The sequence below is a fragment of the Calidris pugnax genome, unplaced genomic scaffold (genome assembly GCF_001431845.1).
Source record: "Calidris pugnax isolate Ruff unplaced genomic scaffold, ASM143184v1 scaffold70, whole genome shotgun sequence".
Lineage (NCBI taxonomy): Eukaryota > Metazoa > Chordata > Aves > Charadriiformes > Scolopacidae > Calidris > Calidris pugnax.
The window spans coordinates 9,287,507-9,312,898 of NW_015090862.1; the positions used below are offsets into that span (position 1 = coordinate 9,287,507).

The following is a 25,392-nucleotide window of genomic DNA, read 5'->3' on the forward strand; positions in this document are numbered from 1 at the left end:
GACCTAATACAGTTCTTTCCACATACTCATTTCAGAACTGAATTACTTAATATATAAGTCTTAAGCAGGTCTTTTAAGAAGACTTTGTCCTCAGCTCTACACGGACTTTGACTATTGCATACTGCGGCTCAGAGGAAGATGGCACAGGTGAAGTTTTTGAGAAATATATTAAGAAAGTCTTCCCAGGTTTTTATTATGTTTATAGTTGAAAAGCAAGACTTGACAGAAATAAAAAGCGTATTTAAGATGCACAAAGCAATCATACTTATATTGCCACAAAATGCATTTAGCAATGGTCAAGCAGATTAGAAATACCTGTGTATGAGAGAGGCCTGGTGTTGGTGATCTGGCGAGCTTTCATTGCTTGCTGCTGCTTTTCAAGAGCTGCTAACATGTCACCCAGATCTAACTGAACAGGGGTCTTGCTCTTCTTTCCAGCCGCTTTTGATAAAGCCTCCTGTAACATGAACAACATATGCTGATAGACACAAAGAAATAGTGCCTGCAAAACATTATATCCAAAAAGATTCTTACTACTATAAAGAGGAGGAACAGCTAACTGATACTCCTCTTTCCTAACTCCTATGGGGGAGGACGAGGCTACACACCTGGAGCTTTTTCTGTTCCATGCTTATCTCTGAATATTCTTGAGCTGTTGCAAGTGCTGCTGCCAAGGCCTTTTTCTTCTGACTTTTTGCACGCTTTGGTACAGAGGTTGTAATGGGAATTGGAGTTTGGACTATATTGATTGGAGAATTCTCTGGTAAGTCATCCAACTAGGATTTTAAACAAAATGCAAAAAAAAAAAAAAAACCCCACAATTAAAGACCTTTCAAGACTATAGGAAATGTGGCACTCCAGAAACCAAATGAATCATTGCTTATGTCAGGAATATGACATCCCAAGTATTAAGTACAGCTAGATGACACAGTAAGTTAATAAAACCAGAAACTTATGTATTTTTCATTTTTGTATGGGAAAACTACTATATTTTCTCCAATTATGCCTTCAGAAGGTTTTTCAGATTGACTGCTAAATAAGGAAGTGTTTCCACCCCCTGCGAAGATTTCATATAGGACTTTACTTTCCTGGAAAGCAGCCAAATAGATTAAGTAGTCTATATTTATGGTTCTGCAACAAAATATTTAAGTTTTCACGTATTGAAAGAGCAATTTTCCAACATCTGTTTCCACAACTTTAAAGCAGGTGAAGTTGCAGTTTATTCTGAAATGAAAATCAACTAACAAACTGCAGTTATTTTGAGAAATTGAGACTGCTACTATATATCCGCAGATTTAATATTTTTAAGAAAAGCTGCATCAAAGCATCTATCTGAATGCAAGCCCTTTGAGCCAGAAAGAATAACAAGGAAGTAGTTTAAGTGAAAGAACCACAAAGAAAGCTCGATGATCCTCAAAACTTGAAAGTCCTATTGCATCTGCTCTTCACCCAAAATTTAGCATGTGACTTCAAAAAACACAAAACTCATGAGAAAGCATCAGTGAGATGGGAGAAGTTGGGATTTGGACTCAGTGATCCTTATGAGTCCCCTCCAACTTAGGACAGACACTCAGGATCATAGAATCTCTCACATATCTTAACAATTTCACTCAGTCTCATTAACAGACAGAAATCCGGCAGTCTTTTTAAGTGGTGCATTCTCTGCACCACTTATTTTAGTTGGCATTTCTTTAGCATCCAAAACTGGTAACGTAAATCCCCAAGAACATCCCAATTACTGCACTGTAAGTGTTGTAGCAAAGATTCATCAAAAAAATACACAAATTAAGTAGTCTCAAAACAACTAAACTTAAAAATGCTTTGCAAAACAAAATAATTACTTACTACTTTGGGCGAAATCTTTTGCTGGATGTTACTACTTTTGTTGCTGCCATTGTCACTATTCAGCTCTGGAAATTCATCTTCATCCTAAACAATGCACAAATTAAGAATGAAGAGAATGGAACCAAGTCACATGAAAAGCACTGACTGAAGCTAGATTAATTAAACCATGAAGCTCCACATAAGCTGGAAGGGCTTTAAGGTGACAACTAGAAAGTGATGAAAAAAATTAACTGAGCATTTCTGTATCTGAGTAACCTCTTAAAAAAAAAAAAAGAATAATTTATTAATGCTTTATACTAAAGAAATCCAATTACAATTAAGGGGGATAAAACCAGAGAACACAGTAATTTTTATTGGCAAGTGAATAGAAAAAGTTACTTGAAAGTTGCTTATCTGTCACTCACGGACAGTTCTAAATCCTTACTCTTTCCACAACACCCAAATACAAGTCTTTGTATATACACAATGAAAGTATCATATATAATTAAATTAGTGCACTATACTGTACACCTCTTGGAGTCAGATGTTTTGCAACTTCTCTCTGTTGAGAGCATCGCTTACTGCACGCAAAACTTGCATCACCGCAATACAGAAACAGTTATCATAAAACACTACCTCAAAATACAGAGTTTCAGGACTCTGCTCTGTTCTACTTGACTGGCTTGTAGAGAGAGGTTTTTCGTGTCGTTTCTGCAAATTCTGCCTTCTTTCTGAAGACGTGCTGTGGTCTCTGCATCTGAAACCAGACTGAAAATAATGAACGTGATTGGCATTTTGCAGTTTAAATTTTTCAAGATGGGTGTGCATGCATGCACATCCTTCTCATATCTGCTAATTAGCAACTAAGGAGGTAGAGTTTTTACAGAATTAGATTTAATAAGCTGTGCTTTGATGGGTTTTTTCAAGTGGGTGTTTTGTTGGGTTTTTTGTCTTTTTTTTTTTTAAACGTGAACAAACATATTCTACAGATAATATCTGATTATTCCTTCTCCCTTAAGGCAAATACAGTATCTCTATACATTTCCAATGTAAAAAATAGGGTTCTTTTGGCCAAACACAAATAAAACCACAAGAGTTGCTGCTGACTCTACAGCTCATCAGGATTGATGTCTGAGTTCTATCTACAGCCACGATCAATCAAAAGAACTTTCTCCCACTACATAATTATTCTGCGTGCAGTTATTGCCTTTTCAACATGTGTTTTATGACAAGGCACAGAGTTCTCTAAGGACCGGAGCCCTCAGTACAATGGTATAAACATTCTTCTGTTTATTACATTGGTGGAAACCCATGTACAAGAATAGCTGGCTAAAAGCAGAGCATTTGAATCTGAAGGTCTGGATCTCAGACCAATGTATTTCTCAAGAACATTTCCTACAGACCTGGTACGAATTTAGCTTCAAAGGAAAATAGTTTCTAGGACAATTCTGCCTTGAGGTACAGTAAGTTTGGCTGGGGATACCTCATTTAAAACTCTTTGTGCCAGCTTTGTTTTTAAATATCTAAAATAACAGCCAGATTTAGAGTCTAAACTGGATGAAAGGAAATCTGGTTCTTCCTACTCTCCCAATGCCATAAGCCACAAACAGTGGCTTCTAAAATCCTCCAATTTGACTACAGGTTATAAAAAGATTCAGAACTGCTACACTTCCACATACGAGCATCAACGAGCTTTTTTATATAATAATCCCACGGATACCAAATGGGAAAATTCAAGACAAATTAACAACTCCATCTAAAAAAAGACTCTAAACAGCAAAAGCTAGCTCACATATCCGCACATACCGGCACGTCTATGATAAAGCTCCCACTTCAAGCTCAGCTACTCTTGCCTGCAATAACTGACTTCAAGCAAAACTTATGTTTAAGCAAAGGCAGATGTTTCAGCCTTCTCTGTCCCCCTCTGCACCACCCCCCTCAATAAAATTAGACTACCAGAACTAGGAGGGCCACCTTCTTTTCACATACTAATTACAGAAATCCTGTCCCACTTGAAGTTTCATAGAAACATATTCTTTGACTTTCAGCATACAAAAATTTTAATTCACTAATAAGAAAGCTAAATAATATGGCAGGTAAATTTAAAAAAGAAAGTTGCAAAGACAACAGGAGTGAGAACACGGGGTTCCAGTTCACCATCGCATCAGCATCTTTCTTTAGAAAGTTTAAGACTTTTTTTACTGAAAGTGTGAATACGTCAAAAACTGAACTTTTCTACACCCACTCACAAGTTACTTCATAAATGTAATGTTCTTCCTAGGTAGATGCAGATATAGTACAGGCTACAGGCAGAAGATTGCCAAGTACGTGAATTTCTTTTTTTATATATATATATATATATATATATATGTGTGTGTGTGTGTGTGTGATATTGCCTTATCTCAAAAAACATACAAGGTAGAAATGTACAACTGGACTTTTCAGTTGATCATCTACATTTTTCATTCATTGTTTTCATTAATTATTTTTTGTATGTTAATTTTATATGAAAATAAGGAACTTGAAATGGATTATATTAGAAGTAACAGAATACTTAAATTTGAGCCATTAACAATATACCTGTGAACTATTTCTTTGCTCAGCTTGTCTTCCACCTCTAGAAAACGTCTGAGTTTTTTCAATCCAAGGTTTCTTTTGAGTTGCCTGCGAATTTACACTAGTCCAACTTACACCAGCTGAAAGAGAAGTGCCATCTATGAAAAAACAAACTGGTATGACAGAATACATCATGATGATACACATGCCACCAGAGCCAGGAACACAATTTTGATCACAAACAAAAGTTCTCTAAGAAAGTCTAATTCTCCTCTCACAACATTGACATGTAGTTATTTCTAGAAGTTAACACAATTGCCTTTATGGAAGAGTCAGATGACAAACAACCAAATTGCCAACAACTGATCATCAGGAAGAATCAGACAAAGGAAATCTCAGGTTCACATCCATAACAATTTCGGTCCAGTAATAAATAATACCCACTAGTGTTACCCACTACTACCAGACTAACCAAAACATTTGTTCATGTTCACAGTACTACTTTAAAGCTTCTAAAAAAGTATGAATACTTCTCAAATAGAGAATGATAATTCTTTGGCTCTATCACTACCCAGGTATGAACTGGAGTCCAACAGGGTAAGGAAGCTTGAGGACAAAAGACAATGAAAGCACAGCTTTGCCTGAATGCTTCTGTTAGTCTCTGGCTTTTTTAATCCCTTAAAGGAAGGGAGCTGGTAATAAATCATTAGTAGATAAGTCTGTAGCTGTGGGTAAACCATTACTTATACATTTGTTCATTCAACAAATAACAAGGGTCTTCATGGAGGTGGTGGAAATCATAGTAAAGACATTTTCAGAAGTATCTGATCAGTTAGAGTAACATGCTGAAAGTAGATCAAGAGATGGTTCCTAGCAAAACATAAAGCAAAAATACAGAAGTGACCCAGTCAAATTTTAAACAGCTCACCAGCTAAGAAAATGCTTACTTGTATTCATTGATGGTTCTACAACCTGAAAAAGAAAAAAAAAAAATTTTAAGTATTTTTTATTAGTCTGTGGGATACAAATATTGTTAAGTTATTCATTAATGTTTACATACATTCATTGCACAAGAATCTGTATTTCTTGAAGTCATGGCTGCAGCCTGATTATTGCCATGCTTAGGACTACAATAGCCACTGTCACTGTCAATGTCTGCTTCACTTGCACCCTGTTCACTAGAGGACTCTGCAGCAGGGTGAGAAGCTCTTCTGCGCCTGCCTTTTGATTTCCAAAGCATTGTAGAAGCACTCTCAGAAAGCGACTTATTAGCTATATCTGAAGGGAAGTCTGCAAGACAATAAAAATATGATGACTTGTGCAGGAATTGTTAAAAGACATCAAAAACCTACATATCAACAACAAATGGAACAAGCCAAAGTCTTTGCACATGACACCAATTTCCTTTTAATAAAATTAAAACCAACATTGAATCTAAAAAAAATGCCTAGGTCCAACGATTCATAATAATAAACACCTTCAAGAAGAGTCTGGTTTTGACAGTGGCAAAGTCCACCATCTTATAGGAAAGATGGCAACTGACATGTAGTTCTAGTTATTTCGTACACCTAGAAGACAAGAAATAAATTACCTGTTTGCTGTGATGCATCAACCAACAAAACAATCTTTGATCTGTTCTCAGGACCTGATGAACTAGTCTCCTTTTGAGTGGCGACATTTTTCACTGGAGGACGTTTATTTTTTATGTGTGTCTGTAACTGCTGTTGCTGTTTTAAAAGATTAGCCACACATACACATAAGTCATATGATTTGACTTCATAGTTGTAATTCAATAAAGCAACTAAAAGTTCTAATGCTCTCTACAGAAGACGTAAGTTTAAAGACGAAGAGATTAAGGGAAATATTCATAAAAATATTTATTAACCTCTCTGCAGTATTAACCTTTCTGCATGAACTGTTTATTATGATGTGGAAGTATCAAAAAAAAGGTAAAGAACATAGAGGTGTACTTCCTCTGTTCTCAAATGAAGTAATTCTAGGCTCAGACCATATCAGCAGAGATGGAGCAAGAGTTCCCCATCTTATACTTGCAGGCTTTACAAAGTACTTTACCACAAAATGTCTCTGTAGACAGAGTTTTACTACCCTCCAATTAACACCTTTCCTGCCCACCTTTCCTTCCATTGATACTGCCTGTTCACGTTCAAACAAGATGTATGCTTCCTCTGCAAAAGTATTTTCTGTATACAGCTCTACTTATCCTATTAGGAAACAGACTTACTTTTTGTATGACTGGTCCCCTGTTACTGCTTCTGCTCCGCTGACTGGATAGTGGAAAGACCTGGCCTGATGGGTTGGGACGTTCAGTGCATTCTGTAGTGACTGTATTTACAGCATTTGCTGTTTGAAAGGGTGCAGAATAGGGAGTAGGGAAAGGATGATAGAAACCCATGACCTGAGCACACGGTGCTGGCATCAGCTGGCAATACGTATATTCTGTAGAAACAGGTGGTTGTGCAGATATTATAGGATAAGCAAGGTATGGTCCTGCAGGATTTGGGTTGGGTTGCTGCCATCTGATGTCATTGTTGTATAATGGAAACTGCCTGTAAAAAACAAAAGGAAACACAGCTGCTCAGCAAGTTTTTCCCTCTCGGGGAAATTCAGATCTCTACCACCCCCTTAAAAAAAACCCAACAACCAAATAACCACTATGCATTTGTTTCATGAGCTCCTAGCTTATTAATAACTGTACATAAATTTATTAGGACTTCTTAGAGATGCCAATAAAATGATTCATAAGCTCAAATTACATTCAAGGGCAAAATAAATATCTTTGTTGATCTTGGCATTTGTATAAACTGATTAAATTTCTAATATTAAGCTTCGAAATAAAACGTAAGCATTTTCTTTGACACGTACTTCAGACCCATTACAATTTCATTGCTTCAGAAAATACATATAACCTAAGAAGATACCTAAGCTTACACAAGGTAAGCTAGCAGACATATCAAACAGCAGCATTCGTTAGCTAATTCAGGGCCAAGTGCTTCAGTATATTAAGTTGCCAGCTCACCCTTGTTCAAAATTCCTATGTAAATGCAGGTCTTAAGAAGTACACATGAAAACAGGCATTTACAAACTTACTACTGAAACCAAGTGCGGAGACTTCTTCCTGTGTTTATTTGTAATACAACACACTACAAAGACTCCCTTGGAAACTATGAACCCAATTCTCTTTCTCTTCAAATCCCAAGAGACCATCTACATGGAAAATGCAGAGGCCCAAAGAGTAGAGAAAGAGAACAGGCAAAGCAAAGATTCAGGATGATCTTACAGATCTGCAGCAGGCAGTTGCTAAAGGATTATTTTTGTTCTTACCTATTCAAGTGCAGCAGCACTAACAAACATTGGGTACATTCTTCAAAAATCAAACAGCAATAATTATTTATGCCTTCAATACAAATTAATCAACGCCGAAGTTATGCATTCAGTGAACACCACATTTGGGCTAGAATAAAGAGTTCCTAAACTCAATGTATTATAACTAGTTATGCAAAGGAAACTGGGTACAGCTGCACCCAATACAAGTCTCAGCTGCGTACTGTTTCACCGTGGCAGGATCCAAGTTGGATACCTAGAGCCTTGCTTCAGCATCAGAGATTCAGACACAGACCTCCTGAACTGCCCTGGAAGATGCAAGAGTGGCAAGAGCACAGCAGGTGACTTTGTGAGGGATTTGTTCCAGACCTCTGTAGCCATGGAAAAAAAAGCAGCAAAGAATATAGAGAAAAGTAGAGGGAAGGAAATAAGTAAAAAAAACAAAAACATTGGGGACAGAGAAACTTCATCCTCACCCATGAAACATCAGGCAATTAAATACAGTAAACAAAATGAATATGTAGCCAATAGTCATTGACTCCTCTCAAGTCTACCAAAAGTTTAAACTAATTTAAAAACAGATTATCTTCCATGAAGACCACAACTACTTATTACCTATTGGATTGGTTTTCCTGTACAAATGGATAGCAAGTGATCAAGTAGCTAGGGATGGGAGTTGGTTCCATGCCATTAATTCCTCCACTGTCGTTAGGAAGCGCCATTGGGATCATTAGTGTTTCTGGACCCTTCTTCTGAGGAATAAATGGTTCTACTTCAGCTGACAGCTTGACATTCTTAAAGAGAAAAGAAAAAATGTCTTCATTAATACAATCATAAATTGGTTGGGAAAATTTAGATACATAAAGCTGTATGGTAATTACCACAACTAGCAGGAAAACGTATGACAAGACTACAGGACTTCTGCAGTAAACTGCAAAAGGTGGAAGACAGTTGGCAAGTGCTTGTTACATCCTTTCAACCAACACAGGGTGTAATGCAGATCATCAACATTTAGCATTTGTATTAACCTTCACATTTGCAAAGCGCAATACAAGCACTAATTAATTTAAAAGGGATTGAAGTTTAGATCTTGCAGAGGATATACTAGTCTGAGCACAGAAAGAAATCAAATTAGCACTGTAGGTGGAGCACAGTCATGTAGACTTTCATAAGTGAAACCAACATATGGAAGATGTAGTAATGCCTGGCCTACTCTACAAAATTGACCATGTTCCTAGGCAATTATATAAAAAAAAAAAACACTTTTCAGCAGTAAACCATAGGTTTACTGCTAAAATAGACGATGTATCACAGAAGAACCCCCCCACACGTTCCATCTGCACGATTTTAACATATTTTAAAGTGTTAAGAATATGATTAAGTTTTGCCATGAAAAAGGAATTGAAGACTTAGAAAAAAGTTTTTAAACTGTGCTTTCAAAGTATCTCCCCCAATCCTGAAGGTACCCTCAAGAGTTTATAAGGTGTTTTTACCCACACTTTTGGTCTTGTATGGAATAGCTGGATCTTGTACTTCAACAATGAAAAATGCTCAATTCATTAAGACAACTAGAGATCCAAAGTACTCTTAAATTCTATATTCCATTATAAGTCACATTCAGACAAAAAGCACCTTTTTTTGTACAAAAATATCACCTTAATTATACTTGTCTCAGATTAATATCTTGTGCAATACCAATTTCTAAGAAGATTCTCTCTAAAGCAGGCAATGACTCCAGAAACTTTTCCTTCCATTTGTCTAAGAAAGAATTCCAAAGCAACGCATAACCTGTAGAAGTACATGCTCTTATTGCACAAAAATGAGAGTCTGATGGTTTAATGTGCTGCAGACAGTCTTACATCCTTGCCACTACCTGCAGAACATCCACATAAGCAGAAACAATTAAACAATGAGAGCTCTAAAAATATCATTGCAGGTAGTCCCATGTCTACTACACACTTCTCGGACCATATCCTTGCTGTGTCAAACCCACAATCTACCCAGACACAGCCTTACTGTATGATATCTGAATATAAACTTATTGAAAAAAGACACCCCACATTTATTTTTTAAAATAACATCCCGTATTTATTTTGCAGCCTAGGGTGGAAGAGGTGGGAGGGGCAAGACTGAAAATGTTTTGAAAATACAGTTGTCCCAATCAGCAAGAAAAGCTACTTTTACTTGATGAGCAGATACTTTAATGTATCAGACTGAACTAGAAAAAGTGAGGTCATGCAGAGTATTGGTTCTTTGTTTAGTTAGTCTGACACATTTACATACAAGAAAATTTAATTACTGAGCAAAAGGTAGAATCATCATCAAGTAAATTACTAAGACCATGAGTTACACTGTAATTCACCAAATAAGTTGCAAACCAACTGGTATTTAAGTACTTTGTTATGTACTCTAAGAAAGAGAAGAGGGAAAGAAAACATAGTTGAGACTGTAAAAGCTCCCCAACTTTCACATAAGTCTTATATTCACTATTGAATCATCCTAACTACCACTGATGCATTATATATTTATAATACAGAGCTCTTTTCAATATGTATTCCTTACTCTAATACTAGAATTCCCTGCCAATTTCAAATACTAAACCAAATTTTTTTCTGAATGTATTCTTTTCAATTCCAAATATTACATTCAAACTACGTAATTGTGAAAACAGCCATTCTGTAACAGCTATTCAGATGACTTGCACAAGTAGAATCCGACTTTCCCTATAAAAGTGTTATTATATACAAAGCATCTGTCCCTGGTTTTACTTTCATTTATTATCAAATCTGCTAATTCAAACTACTTCCATGAGATTTTATGCAGTATTAGCTCAAATTTTGCCATTAGCCATTTCCTGTAAGTATCAGTTCAAATAATTTTAATTTAAACATCACTCACTTTTTCCAAATACTGTGCATCTCACTAAATGCAATTTCTAAACACAGGAGGAAGCTTTCTAAGTGAAACATTGTTTAGGATAGGAGACTCTTGTCTGCAAGTATTAACTTGCGATCAAATTTACATCCTTAACAACTTTGATGGCAGGACATTCCACAAGCCACAGTGACCAAGGCCAAAGCTTGTTTATAAATGAACAAAGTATGTTACAAAATGGAGAGAAAAAGTAAAAATCACAGAGTAGGAAGCCCTTGATTATTTTTAACCGTTTCTTGAGAAGCTTCTCTGTCTTTGGACTTGTCAAAGTGTGCTGGGAAAGCAGAAATGTCCCTTCCAACAAAATGAGACTCTGCTTGGATATGCTTATTCAGTAAGAACATTGGTCATTTCCAGATAAAATTGTAGCATAAGGACCTGATGTTTTAGCAGCAATCAAAAAAGGAAAACCAAACATCTGAAAAAAAAAAAAAGGTATAAAAGTGGGATTAGAGCCACAGAAGGAAAAAAAGTATGTCTTAGCAAGTGTCAAGATGTACTACACCTGTCAAAAAGTTGTTAGTAATGACTCTTCTGAAAATGCTTATGGCTACGTAAGCACCAATGTAGCCGAATCGCTACCTGCTGTGCAACAAGGTTTGCATTACAGTGGAATTAATAATATTAATTAAATACATTTCTTGATCATTAGGTAGCAGGCAAACATTCCTTCCTTCTATGTTAACTCTTCAACTCCTTTATTTACACACAGAGGAAGAGCTGTGCCTACAGCCATCGGGTCCCTCACCTGCCCTCTGCAAAACCCCAGGGCATCCTCCTCAACACACAGCACCATGAGCAGAAACACCTTTCCTTAATATAAAAAACTGTCAAGTGCTCATGTACAGGGATAACGTAGTAAGTTACAGAAATACTGGCACTCAAATCCCTCCCTGAGAACTAAGAGGGTGTTTTTTCCATGCTATTTCGAGATTGCCAGGCTAAAGTATTTGTGTAAGAATAGATTCAGTTGTGGGCTGGCCTACAAATCTAGATGGCATAAACATTAAAGGAACACACCAAGGCTGTCTCACAGAAAATTCAACAGGAAAGCTAGGGCGAGTGCTTTACAAATATTGTATTCTAAATGAAGCACTCAAACTTTCAGACAATTATTCCTAATCTGCTAGTCACTATCTACTAGCAACATGTCAAGGGAACTTTAGCCAAGATACTAATTATAAACCACTCCAGTACTCCCTCGGAAAACAGTCAAAACATTTTATTTGTGATGCAGGTTAGGACAAGATTCCCTATACAAAGGCCCCAAGGTCTTTCCTGTTTGGTTGTCTGCTCTTTCCCTATATTGTTTTGGGATATTGATGTGGAAATACAGAAGTAATTCCTTAATGGTGAGACAGTTGATAAACGGTCTCATTACAGTGATTTTTCTGATTTGTATTATATCATCCTTCATTATTAGTATTATGAGCTAACTGCCTTTCACATCAAGTATTAAAAAAAAAGGAGATATAACTGAACAAAGGAGGAGCCAAATTACTCCCAGAGCAAAGTAACTTGTCATTTGCAAAGATAATCCCTACCTTACTTTCCCTTCCAAGTATTTTTGATAATATTCAATTTATTTAAATATTTCAAATAAAAATAGGAATATACATCTTTAAGATTCTGGTGGGGGTTTTTTTGTTGGTTTTGCTTTGTGGGTTGTTTGGGTTTTTTTGGTTTTGTTGTTTAAATTTATTTTAATAGATAACCAATAGCACAACACACAACACTCTATCATGTAATCTGGTAAATTTGCAAAAATTTCATTTGAATTATTCTGCTTGATTTTTCTGGGTTCAAACAACTTGGAGATGCCCAAACTAGGACAACTTTAATGTTTCCTTTCCTGTTGCCCAGACTCTTATACAGGTAATGATTAATTATTGCTATGACAGAGCAATTGGCTGATACATTTAATTACCGTTTTCTGTATAGCTCATAACATATTTAGCTTACCTATAGTGGTAAAATAAAGATACAGCATATCCTGTAATCATAAACACACATGGCTGCATTTGAAAGTTAATTTCTTTTTTGCCTACAGAACTTTGGTAGTAGCTGTTATTTAAAGGAATCAAAACTGCATTTCAGAAATCTTTTACAAGCATTATACCTTGATCACCATGTTCTTATGCAATTTAATCTGTACCTACAGGTTAGTTTGGTTTGTGGAGGTTTTTCTTAATGCTTCCAATACACTTATTTCACTAAAAAAAGAATTTAGGGTGTTTGTTTTTAAACATTGCATTTTGTTCTGTAGCCTATATATATGTGTGTTAACTCACCAGAATAGCAACTGAACTGAAAAACCTTAATGCAGGTGTTTCAAAATCATTCTGCAAGCATAATACAAGCAACTCCTAACACAACTGATACATTTCATTAGGCAACAAGATGCCATTTCCCCTTCAGGCTAGAAAACACAAAGACAGCTCAAGTGTATTACCAACTAAACAAAATTAACTTCAACATATTCCTTCCTTATAGTATTTTAGCAGTCCCTTAAAAGTTCCTTTTTACATCAGATGTATCTTCAGATGAGTACTGTAAACTTTATTAAACTTCAAGCCAAAAGGGGAAGCAAATGTGGTAAGTCAGGTCAGACTGCTAACCAAACCAAAATACAAACAGAAATAACTCTCCAATGTGATTGTCCAGACATTTTAGAACATTTCACATGGCTAATGGTTTCATCTGACACATGAGGGAAACAAAACAAGCCTAAGTAATTTGCCCAAAGTTGTCTAAGCAGATTTTTTAGGACTATGGTTTTCGCAGCTAGGAGAAAGGGTTGGTAGAGACAGACAGCAAAGTAACTCCTCTTTCTAATAAATGGTATTTTAGGTCTCCTGGCTCCCAATACATTGTCAGAACAACAGAAATAATACGCCTTTTGCATAGGAAGAGAAAGTGAAACAAGCAAAAGAAAATGACCAGTTTAGTAATAAGTAAAGGTGCCGCTAACTTCTCATTGCACTGGACAAGCAAAAAGTATCTCTAACTGAGACTTCTTATTTCTTTGAAGAAGTTGTCTCTGTGCTTCTTTGGTCAGATATAAAACTAATAATGACAAATAAAACAGTTTGTTGGTTTTGTTTCATTAAATACCACGTTGACCATTTTCCAATGAGACACGGTGGAAAATGCAACCAATGACAAATGAAGTAAACTCCAGAATAAGAAATGAGATCTTTTTTTAAACAGCATTTTCTTTCAGAAGCAAATACTAAGTACATAAATCAAAGTGCATGCAAACATGCGTGAATGTGATTCCTGAAAGACTTCATCCACACAGCACAAATGGAGTGACAAGCGCAGATGAACATAACTGATCATGCCACTGGTTTGTAACCACAAGCAAACAAGAAGAATTAGACAAGAAATTTGTGTCGAATGCTAAAGAATTTGGGGAAGGTTACTACACTTTTGCTAATCTTTACAACACAGAATTTGTGATATGAATTTATGCTGTAACTGCTCTCACAGTATTGAAATTTATTCTAGCCTGCAACCACTAAAAAATCAGCACTTTGCCACTGACCAATAAATGTAGAGTCAAGCCCTAAATTGTTAACATAAAGTAATGTACGTTTATGATCAAGCAATCTAAAGGTGAACACTACAAATATTGCAAGATCAAACTTAATTTTATTTTGGAGTGCAACTTTTTCCATGTTTATTCAACCTTTCACATCACAAAGCTAAACAAAGCTTTATTGAAATTGGCCTCTACTAACAAAACTGTATCCTAAATATAAATTTAAGTCAAGCTGAAACATCAGATTTTCAATCAGTTGCCTATCCATGGAAGCATGCTCCTTCAAAAGAAACCAAGATTTATACAGAAGTCTCTTTTGTAGATATCCCTAGCTTCAATTTACAAAATGTTTTGCAGTAGGTCATTACATATTTCAGTCCAACAATTACAACTCTTTCAAGACAGCATATATACTGAAGCGATCCTTTGTTCCCTATATAAAAGCTACTGTAGTCATCAACAGCTGCGAAGACAGAAGATGACACAAGCAGGAACAGACTGGTAAACTTTGTCCTATAGTTATAGCACTGTATGTTTAATCTTAGAAAAGTTTTTGTTCATTGTAGCTTAATGTCATTCAGCATTTTCCATTAAACAGGATCTCTGTCAGCTTGCTCTCTTAGAAGAGAACACTCAGATATCCATCTTGCCATTTACAGGGTGAGAAAATAGACACATGCCACATTTCAGAGGGCTATAATAAAATCAGCTGGTTTACTGTCTCCAAGTCTGGAAATGAGAAATCTCATCACAGATGTAAGATAAAAACATAGCCCAAATAATAACAAAAAAGTTAAGAAAAACAATCCTGTTTCTGAATTTTGGATTTCATAATTTAAGAGTCATTTCAGTAGTAAGACAGGTCACATTTCAACTATTTGAAGAGAAACTTTACAAATATGGAAGTCATTGTTTCTATAATTAGTTCCTTCTAAGTGGCAGATACTTCAGGAATGGTAAATATGCGGTCCAACTGGAAACACCAGCAGCAGGCCATTTAACAAAGCACAAAATTTAATCCTCCCTGTTTAGATTAAACATAGTAATTTCAACGCAACACTTAAAGAAATACTCTATGAAGTCAGTCTTTCCCTTTTCCCTCAGCTCATAAGGGAACCATGCATAATTCCCTTCCCTTTCACAGAAGAAAGTACCTTGCTCAGGATACAACAAAGCTAAGTATTAAAATTTTTATGCATATGTAGAAAATTAGTAAGTGACACAATGTGACAAGTTGCCATGTTTAAACTCAGAACCAAAATATTCTAGAACAAAAAAAGAGAAAAATAAAATTTAACACTTACAGTCCTTGTAAGCTTGTTCAAAGGTGAAAAAAGCTGCCAACAGGATGCTCTTCACTTATCTAGCTTACAGCATTTAACAGTACATGCAAACTGCTAAACTCACACTATCAATGTGAGCTAGTAATGCTCAAGTGCTTTGTAGCCTATGTACTGAAACAGTGCATGTAAATCAGCTTCCTCATCTCCCCAAACAAGTCAATAATAAATAAATTTGTGATCAAAACCATGTTCATATATTGTATCAATAACATTTAAATTCACTGGAGAACATTCTATAATAAGATAATACACAAAACTCTCACGAACTCCACATTCTTCAGCACTTTCAAGGTTCAAGAGAAAGTAACGTACACACTGACCTTTTCCAGTTTGCCTTGGCTGAAAATTCTGCCATGGGTAAGAAACATTGAAGGAAATTGGATGGGATAAAGAGGACAAAACATTGATCTAGATCTACTTCTATTGCAAGCATGTTATCAAGCCAACTGTTGAACGGTCAAGAATAGCAGGGGCAAGCAGAACAGGCTGTCTTTAAGCAATACTAATACAAAACACAGGTCACTGATTTTGCAACTTCACCTGATTTCTCAACTGCGCTAACAGAACCAAATGTCTTAATCACAGGGCAAGACAAGGGTATAACGTTGAGAAAAATCAAAGCACAGCAGTACTTTTAAGAGGGGGAAGTTGTTTCTCTTTAGTTTTCTACCACAATCAGCCTCAACAGAAAGAGTGCCAGAGGTCACGTGCTGAGTTTTATCTCTTGTATAACCTACAATTCACTGCTGAAACCCATACACTTTTTAATGGGAACAGTTTTAGCTCTGGCATAGATGGAAGTAAACCTCCACACTCAGTACAAAAATCACAACACATCCTATCATAAAAAATTGTTTTTAAACAGCTTTATTATGTTTTCTTCTATGTTAGCTGCGAAAACATCACTAAGCATACTATAACAAGCAAAGTCATACCAGAATTTAGGTAACAGAAACCTGAAGGACAATCTACAAGTGACATCTTGTTGTCATTTAGGTGTCCAAATGTTCTCAGTGCATGGCATCTCAATACTGAGCTAACACCACAAAACTCTGTTCAAATACACTCCCCATCAAAAACACTTGCAATCCCCCTTTACTCTTGAAATACTCTACTTTAACATAGCACAATATTTCTACTCCTTCATATGCTAATTCCACAGTAGTTATTCCTGTCAGCATGTACAGTTATCACACAGTGGCAGAGAGCACTCTAAGGGAAAGGGGAGAAGAGGTTAAGTACTGTTAAAACACATCTGCATTCTTTAATATTCATTTGTCAGATGCCATGCAATACAGGTGCAGAAGGGAGCTCTAATCAAAGAAAAAAGGGAACAGCACTCAAAACTGATGCAACCTTGCCATACACTTACACTGGTAAAGGAGATTACATTCAATTCTTACAGCACAAAAGTTCAAACCCAAAGCATTTAGGGATCCCCTAATCAAGATGCTACTGTATAATGAGAAGACAAAAGCAACAAGATAGTTGAATCATTTTAGAAACTCATGAGGTATTAATTATTTGTCTGCCTAGAAGCCTTACTAGTGGCTAACGAACCAACAGGACTAGATATGCTGCAAACAGAATAAACAAGAAGATGGTTCCTGCTTCAAAGAGTTTAACAGCACCTTCAAGTTGAAATACTGCGCTTAGTTAATTTTAAGATAATCACACAGAGTCAACACTTTCCACTGTGAATAACACAACAATTCTCAGCTTTCATGATCTATTTCCAACAAATAAAAAGAAAATAGTTTTATAGGGGCATATATGTGTGAACCTCCTGTAATGAAGAGCTATGGCAACACGGAATAAATATTTCACAAGCGCACTGCAGAACTTAATTACAGATGAACCCAGGGCGGGAAAAAACAACACAACAAATCCCAAGACTTTAAAGTAAGGCTTATGTAAATTTTACAGAATAAGATCAGTTTTTCTACATGAAGGTAAATAAGAAAACTTGAAAAAAGCAAATTTAAAAACATTATCACACCAGAAAGCCTAGTAAGAAAAACACAGTGGGGGCTATACTGTAATAACATAAACTGTTCACTCCCTTAGGCACATGTAAAAAATGAAAAGCAATGTATTTTTGTAGAGTGCATTATTACTCAGTATCTACTTTGCTACAGGAACTCGTGTTATTTTATTAATTAACCCTACTATTAGAACCCCTAGCGATGCTAAAGCTGAAAACCACCAAAAAAATAAAAAGGCAATAATTCATGAATTTTCAACACATTCTGCTGAAACAGATGCTTAAAAGTAAGGTGAGGTTGTTATGGATGGTGACATTCATTCCAGAGATATGGTTTACATCTACCTCCTGATGATGAAACATTTCACTGCATATATGTAACAAATTATATGCACTCTTAAGCACCAGCTTAAGCTTCTCAGTACCTACAGTTTGAAGGCTCTTAAGAGTACTGCAAACTGATTACCCTGACGAAGCCGGGGTAAACACTGAAGGAAAAAACCAAAAAGCGACTTGTAGAATGAGCGAGCCCTACCCAGCTCTTCACCACCCGGCTAACCAGCTGAGACCCTCAGCTGTCTTCTAACGCTGAAAACTTCAACCTTGACCTGATATTTACAGTATTTCAAGAAGTGTGACACCTCTGTCACACTGCAAAGTTCCCAAGAAGCCCACAGAAGCCTCTTCTAGCGACCAGGCAGGTTTAAGTTAAATGTCACTAACTGCAATTATTCCATAAGCTTGAAACAAAGCCCGAAGGAACAGGAAGGAGAAGGCCAAACCGGGGCTTCCCATCCCTTTGCCAGCACCGCGGGGAGAGGCTGAGGGTTTCACCCCGACAGACCGAGCCCGGGCTCCGCCGGGGCCGGGCCCGACGCCTCCCGCAAGAGGCCAGCGCCCGGCCTCCCGCCCCGGCCGTCACCCACCCGGCAAACACACGCCGCGCTCCCGCTTCCAGCCTTGAAAACGCCCCGTCTGAAGCCTCCTGGGGGCCCTTCTTCGGCGGGGAGGTACGGCAGCCCCCACCCCTCCCCACCGGTCCCCGTCGTCCCCCCTACCCCAGCCACCGCCGGCTCCGCAGGCCGCGGGCCGCGCCCTGCCCCCCCGCTCGGCCGCTGCCTCGGGACGGGACGGGCCTGACAGAGCCGGGCCGCCGCCCCGGGGCTACCCTCCTCCTCTTCTCTTCTCTCCTCTCCTATCCCCCCCCGGCCCGGCCGCTCGCCCCCCTCCCTCACCGCGGCGCCGGGGCGTCGCTGCCCCCCTCCCGCCGCAGCTGTTTACGGTCTCCTCAGGGCCGAGCCCGCCCCTCCGCACCTTGTCGGCTTTGTCCATGGCTCCAGCTGGGCTGGGCGGCGGCTCTAATAAAGACAGCGGAGAGTCCGAGCCGCCTCCTCCATGGCGCTCGCTTCCCCTCTCCTCGGGCTCCCGCACACACCCGGAGCGGTGCTGGCCCCGCTCACAGCTATCACGGAAACCGAACCCGGCTACGCCACGGCCGGGGGCGGGGAGCGGAGGGGAGGGCTGACGGCGGGGCGAGGGCGGCGGGGCGGGATCATCTGGGACGGGAGCCGGGCGGGCCCAAACCGTGCCGAACGGGCCCTTCGCCCCTCGCTCCCCTCCGTTCCCTCGGGCCGTGTTCTGGGCACCCGAAAACGAGCGAGGTTGTGACTTAAACATTAAAGAAATGGTCAAAAAGCAATGGGGCGCGGGGCCGTGTTATTGCCGCCGTCCGAGGCCGTCGCGTCCGTGTGAGGGCGGCAGGTGCGCTGCGGGGCCCGGTCTCCTCAGAGGCGGCGTCGGGGGAGGCTGTGTCCTTGAAATTATCTGGAACATCGAAGAAAAAAAAAAGAATAATAATAAAAAAGAATCAGTGATTTATTTAGAGAGAGAGGTCTAAAAACGTCTCACAGGCCGGCTCTGCAGCGGGCAAGGGCCCCTCATGCACCCGGCCTGGCCCCGGCTGCCCAAGGCCATGGGCCTGTGTGGCTGGTGAGCGGGTCCCTACCCGTACAGCAGGGAGAGTGCAAAATGTGGGCTTTGGCACCGCTCGTGTGATGTTTCTTTTATTTATTTTGCTGCCCTGGTTTTAACTCGTGTAATTTTTGTGAGGAATGCCGGCAAAGTCCATGAAACCAGGGAGGATAGGAATCCAGCATACAAGGCAGTGCTGCCCGACAACCTACGCTCCCCTGCGTGTGTTCAATATGTAATGGGCCTGTTTTTCATTAAGCTAGTGTATCTGTTGCCTGGGGTTTAACGGAAATGAAGCATGATTTACTTACAATTGGACTGACAAAGTTTTATCAACATTCCTAAATCATGGCAAGGGAAAAAAAAAAACAACAAATTGGGTTAGTACCTTTGTAAAAGGAAAATATAAAGGATATTCTGGAGCAGACTCTTGAGCACTTCCAGGTAAAATACATTTGCAAAATGTATTAATACAAGAAACAGCTTTCTACTAGATAAGAGATTCTTGTGTGAGGAATAAATGGCCGAGTTAAGGGAAAAAGTAAGTGAGCCTATATCTGAATTTGAGAGAGAAAACTACCAGAAATGTCACTACAGAGATACCTTGCTAGATCTTCCCAGAATTAACCTTGATTTTATAATTAATCTTTCCAGATATATGTTCATTACGCTATGTAACAATTTGTTCTACTTTATAAAAATTTTATTTCTTAGATTAATACCCATAATCACTTTGTATTTTCTTAAGAGTTGCTCTTCACCATTGAAACTTTGTACGCAACATATGGTATTATGAAGATGGCTATTACATTGCACAGTAAGATCTCATCTTGCAAGCAGATGACATGAACAGAGAACTTGTGCAGGCTGTCACTGCCTTCTGTCCTATTCCATCCACATCAGCAGGATCACCATCTAAGTGTAACTTTTGCCTAGATGTCTGCAACATTACTTATGTGCCATGACTTAACGTTTTCAGGGCTTGCAGCCAAAAAAATCATAGGTCCTATGGATCATATGGGAGAGGGTGAAGTTGTAATCCCAATTAACTATAGGATTTCTATTAACTCAATAAGGACAGTGTTTTACTACAAATAAAAAGAATGGGAGGGCTGCTGATACCCTAATTGATACAGAAACCTCTTTTAACTGCAGCATTTGTACACTTTACACGCACTACAGTATCCCAGCATTTTTCTTGATGAGATTAAATGGTCAGCAGAACGAACACAAGCGTTCATAACCCTAGGAAGCCCTTTCAAGGTGGTCACACAGATTAATTTGAGGTTATGATGTTATGTTCCCAGGGGCTTTTACACAATGACATTGGTTATTTCAACACAAGAAGTCAGGAAAGTAAAACTGGGGATTAAGCTGGTTATATCAAGAACTTTCAGCTGATGCAATGGAACAGCATTTCATCAGTCATTGATGAATTTAAATATGAGATGTAAATCTACAGATAAATAATTATGAAACATAAAATAAGCCACCTAAACTTAATCTCTGTAAATCAAACAACAAAGCTCTACTGAGTGAAATGTATTTTATTCTCCATAGTTAAATGTGTTAAGCTTATTTGTGCAAAATTAGATTGATTTTTTTAAAACCTAGTCACTTTTCATCTCCCAAGTAACGTGGGAGAACTTGCCTGACTGGGCAGAAAACAGTGAAAAAATCCCACTGGAACAAGTAGAACAATTGTCTTCTTGTATTAGCACACCAGTGTTTTAGTGTGGAATGCAGCTTAATTTGTCCAAATTGGTGCTGACCATGGAATATATATTATGACATTTGCTTAAGATAGTTGCTGTATTTTTAAAAAATAATGACTCATTATGGCAACACTGTTCATTATTAAATCCTTCTTTTGTTCCCAAGATACATACCAACAGAAAGGTCACACTTGAAAGGGCTGCTATGCATACTTAAACAACAATAACAAGAAGTTCTAAGATCTAGATTGGGCAGTGATTAAATAGACATCAGATCTACATAAATCTATACAATATACATAATACAGAAAGTCATGCTGGGTGACCTGAGTGACCACTCGGATGAAAAGAGCTCGAAGTCTCCCATAAAATTTAACTCTGTGTTATCACCAAAAACATACCAAAGCGCTCGGAACAAGTTATGTTGGATCCTCTATCCACGGCTACCACCGCTGTGCCAGGGTATCTGGTTACATCATCCTCATCTTGATCCAGTGTTGTGTAAGAGAACTCAACAGTGTTACGGTTCTTAAGGAAGCCAAAATTCCTTTAAAAAAAACCTCTTCAATTTAAACACACTGGTAATTGCAGTAGCTGGTTTTTAATATTCAGTCCTAAGGGTCCAGTTCTCAAATCTGGTGATTTGTAAACAATTATTGCTACTTTTTTTATTGTAACATGGAGTAAATAAGTGAATGTTTTTTTGGAAGCAAAAATGATGCTTGAACCTAGCGGGTGCTGACTGCAATTTTGCTAATAGGTTGGTTGGTTTATTGCTACATCTGCTGGATAGTGGTGATATCCTTCCCAAATACCATGGAGGACACCAACCAAATGAAGAAGAAAATCTAGGTCGAGGCAAAAATAAAACCTGGAGTCTAAACCAAAATATCTCAGCAGTATGAAAAGGCCTGCGTTCAGAATTAAAATCACAGGATTACAAGCAAATCTAAAAGTATGTGCGTGGCTACTCACGCTCTCTCCTTGCATAGGCTCTATTTAAATCTAGTGGGTAAAGAGTCCTACAAAACTTGTAAGGATGTGATTAAGCACATCTCACTGAAATCAAGGCAGCTTCTTCTACTGAAGACTGAACATACATATAAGCTTAATCGCACTGGCATGGAAGTATGAACTAAGGGTTGCTCAGTAACACCCTCCTCCACCACTGAGGTCTGAGCAGGCTGAGGCTGAGCTCCATGGCAGCACCACAACAGCAGGAATGAAGCTGATTCCAAAATGACAGTTTTACTGGACTGGTACTAAACTGTTCAGCATGATTCTAGAAAAAAGACAAGTACAGAAAGCAAAGTGTATCTTGGCAAATAAACATTTGTATCTGATGTGGGGAGATACAACATGCAGCATCCTGCACAGGCAGCCGAGGGCAGACGCAACAGGGAACGTACAGCAAGCGAGGTGGGAAGGTGAGCTGGGAACTGCTCCTGGGATCTGAGAATCACGATTCCGACAGCAACACGCGATTCCTACCTGGCAGCAGGCAGGGAGCCCAGCACTCCCACTGAGAGCAGCTGCACAGAGCCTGCCTCGCAACTCTGTAACGCGGCCAGGAAGGGATTAGCCTTTACTCTTGCTGTAATGCTTACAGTTACTACATCTAAAATTTAGTGCTAAATATGCAATTATTATAATGCAGATGCAGTTTGCAATCTACCTTTCCACAGATTTAGAAGCATTTAAGGAGGCGATAATCCCTTCTGTCAGTATCTTAACTAACACTTAACTGTGACTAGCTGTAATGTAGTATTTTATCTTGTTCTCTAATCTGGTTCTAAAACATTTTTTTTTACCATTTGGAAAACAATGAAGTAACAGCTAAACTTTTAAAGTCAATATTAATATCTATATACAGAAATTTAGTTCAAATAACTGCTGTATTTTTGAGAAGGGGTACTGTCCAGAGTGATGTCATTTTACTCTTGCTCCATACATACAGTTCCTGCTCAAGTAAATGAATGCACCATCTCTCTCTCAAAAAAAAAAAAGTAAATGTGAAAATACAGTCTTCAAATACAGACATAATGTTTTACAGCTGACAACTTCTGAGTAATTACAAAAATCACAGTGTTTATTTACAGACTACAATTCAAATACCTTCTTTGTATTATTCTGCCAGGTGCACTTCAGCTGCCTTGCCTTTTTCTGTTTTATTTTTTTTTGGTTCAATATACTTCTAAGCCTATTTAAAAAGAAAGGAAAATTAAATCCTCACTACATCATGGTTTCAGATCTAATCCATTTGAGATGAGAAAAGAATGCGTTCCTCCAAAGTATGTTTGACAAATAATAATAAAAATTCTAAAATGCATGTAGACAGAGCACCCACATCCTCCCAGATTTCATTTGCATGATGTTCAGTTTTAATACATAAACTGCCAGCAACTTAAGAGGGGTTTATATATACACAGCTTAATCATTATTGTAATCATTCATAAGATTACAACAGCCATTAAAATGTTCTTTTGCAGTGTTATTGGTACTGGCTAAGCTGCCAGTTCGTCTTGGACCAACAGCATCAAAAGGTGTATAAAACCATCCGAGAAGTTTTGAAAAGTGTGGCTCTGACAGCTAATGACAATTGCGGAAATTTAATAATTGAAACTGAGACTGGAGAATGCAGTGAGGCTGCTTAGCACTTCTTGAATAAACTGCAATGCAAGAATGTTATTTGAAAAAAAAAAAAAAAATTCATTCACCCTTTCAAGTGCTTGTTCGCTTTTCCTGAGGGGATAGAAATCACACCAGAACCAGATCTACCAGGGACTAAGTAGGCTGTAGCAACAATTAGCAACTTCTGCTGCAGTTATATGACAACACAGCTCCTCAGTTTTTCCCCCAGACAATTCTCATCTGCCAGGTTAAGAATTATGAGAACTCAGAAGAGGGGTAGAATCCCTTAGGGATTATATAAATGTTCATTATGTGCCTAGAGCACAGATGCGAAGGCACTGTCTGCATGAGTAAGAACTAAAGTATGCCAAAACACACAACAATTTATTAGAGGTAGACTGACAGTTTTTTTGATCTAAAAACACATTGCTAGCCCTCACTATTCAAATGAATGGTCCTTCACTAGTTGGACTAGTCCTACTACAATTAGTCCTTCACACAAAAAAGATAAAACAAGGGGACTAGATAGCTAGATATCCAAGCTGGATAGGACGACATTTACTGCAGTATTCCCATTTCCTTCTTGAAAAATCCCAATATGCCTCCCCAACAGACAGCTGGGATGGGAGAGGTTACATCAGTTACCACAGACAAAGAAGACTTTTTTAGCAATGCTAAGTTTACACAGAGTTCTTTTTTTTCCTTTCCTTAGAAGAGAGTAGTTCTTCCAGCAAGGGTAGTATGAAATGGCAGAGAAGGGAAACATGCTGAAATAGCTGTCACTCCCCTGTCCCCATGGGAAGGGGAACCTTGCAAGACTGGCTATCCAAATTAAAGTCTCTGGACCTGTAGACAAGGGTCCCAATTACTGTGCAGTATTATTAAGTTCAGTTTCACATCACCAGATCTTAGTGGAATTTTCAAAGTAAAAACCACACATCACAGCACTACAAGGAAACAAAATACGAACAGTGTGCTTTAGTAACTGTTATCTACATATTTTATGAAGGAAAATCTTTGCTTAAGAACTAAGTTCAGTTTATATTAATATTTTATATAATTTTAAGTAAGTGGATAAATTAGAAACACCTATTGGTAAAAATAAGTATCAATGAAGGTGAAACGCTCACCCAAGGTTCAGTGTTATGGTGCTCATGCAACACATTAAGTTTTACAGTATAAATGCTAGGAAAAAAAATAAAATCACTTGCTTTGACAATTGCAGAGCAAAATAATTTTCTAAGGAGCATAACTATCCTTCAGATGAAAATTAATTTTATCCTATCTAATTATACACTGTTACCAATTTAAATCCTACCCTAGAACACCAAGTTTACCATGCTGTCTTGTGTGTGTGTGATGGACGTGTGTCATTTATCAGGCTTTTTCATTATTTTTGGGGTAGTGTTAACTGCTCTACATACATATTTCTCCTTCTGCTATAACAATGACTGTGTGTGGCACAGTTTTGTGCACCATTACACCATACCCTGAGCATTAAAGTGGAGTACTTGCAGTTAAGAAAGAAGTGATCCTACAAATTTCTTC

The 25,392-nt window shown here is 38.1% G+C and overlaps 1 protein-coding gene across 1 annotated transcript in view; it reads right to left on the reverse strand.

Moving 5' to 3' along the window:
- Positions 1–19,028, reverse strand: part of SECISBP2L (SECIS binding protein 2-like) — a 31,192-nt gene extending 12,164 nt beyond the window's left edge. Inside the window, exons 1-11 of the mRNA XM_014944578.1 lie at positions 18,842–19,028; positions 8,338–8,516; positions 6,623–6,947; positions 5,972–6,107; positions 5,441–5,670; positions 5,328–5,352; positions 4,405–4,520; positions 2,461–2,592; positions 1,846–1,929; positions 609–776; positions 316–457 (exon numbers count right to left, since the gene is read on the reverse strand). Coding sequence (XP_014800064.1) covers positions 316–457; positions 609–776; positions 1,846–1,929; positions 2,461–2,592; positions 4,405–4,520; positions 5,328–5,352; positions 5,441–5,670; positions 5,972–6,107; positions 6,623–6,947; positions 8,338–8,516; positions 18,842–18,859 — 1,555 coding nt within the window. The 5' untranslated portion in view covers positions 18,860–19,028. The remainder of the gene's footprint in view (positions 1–315; positions 458–608; positions 777–1,845; positions 1,930–2,460; positions 2,593–4,404; positions 4,521–5,327; positions 5,353–5,440; positions 5,671–5,971; positions 6,108–6,622; positions 6,948–8,337; positions 8,517–18,841) is intronic.
- Positions 19,029–25,392: the final 6,364 nt, after the last annotated feature.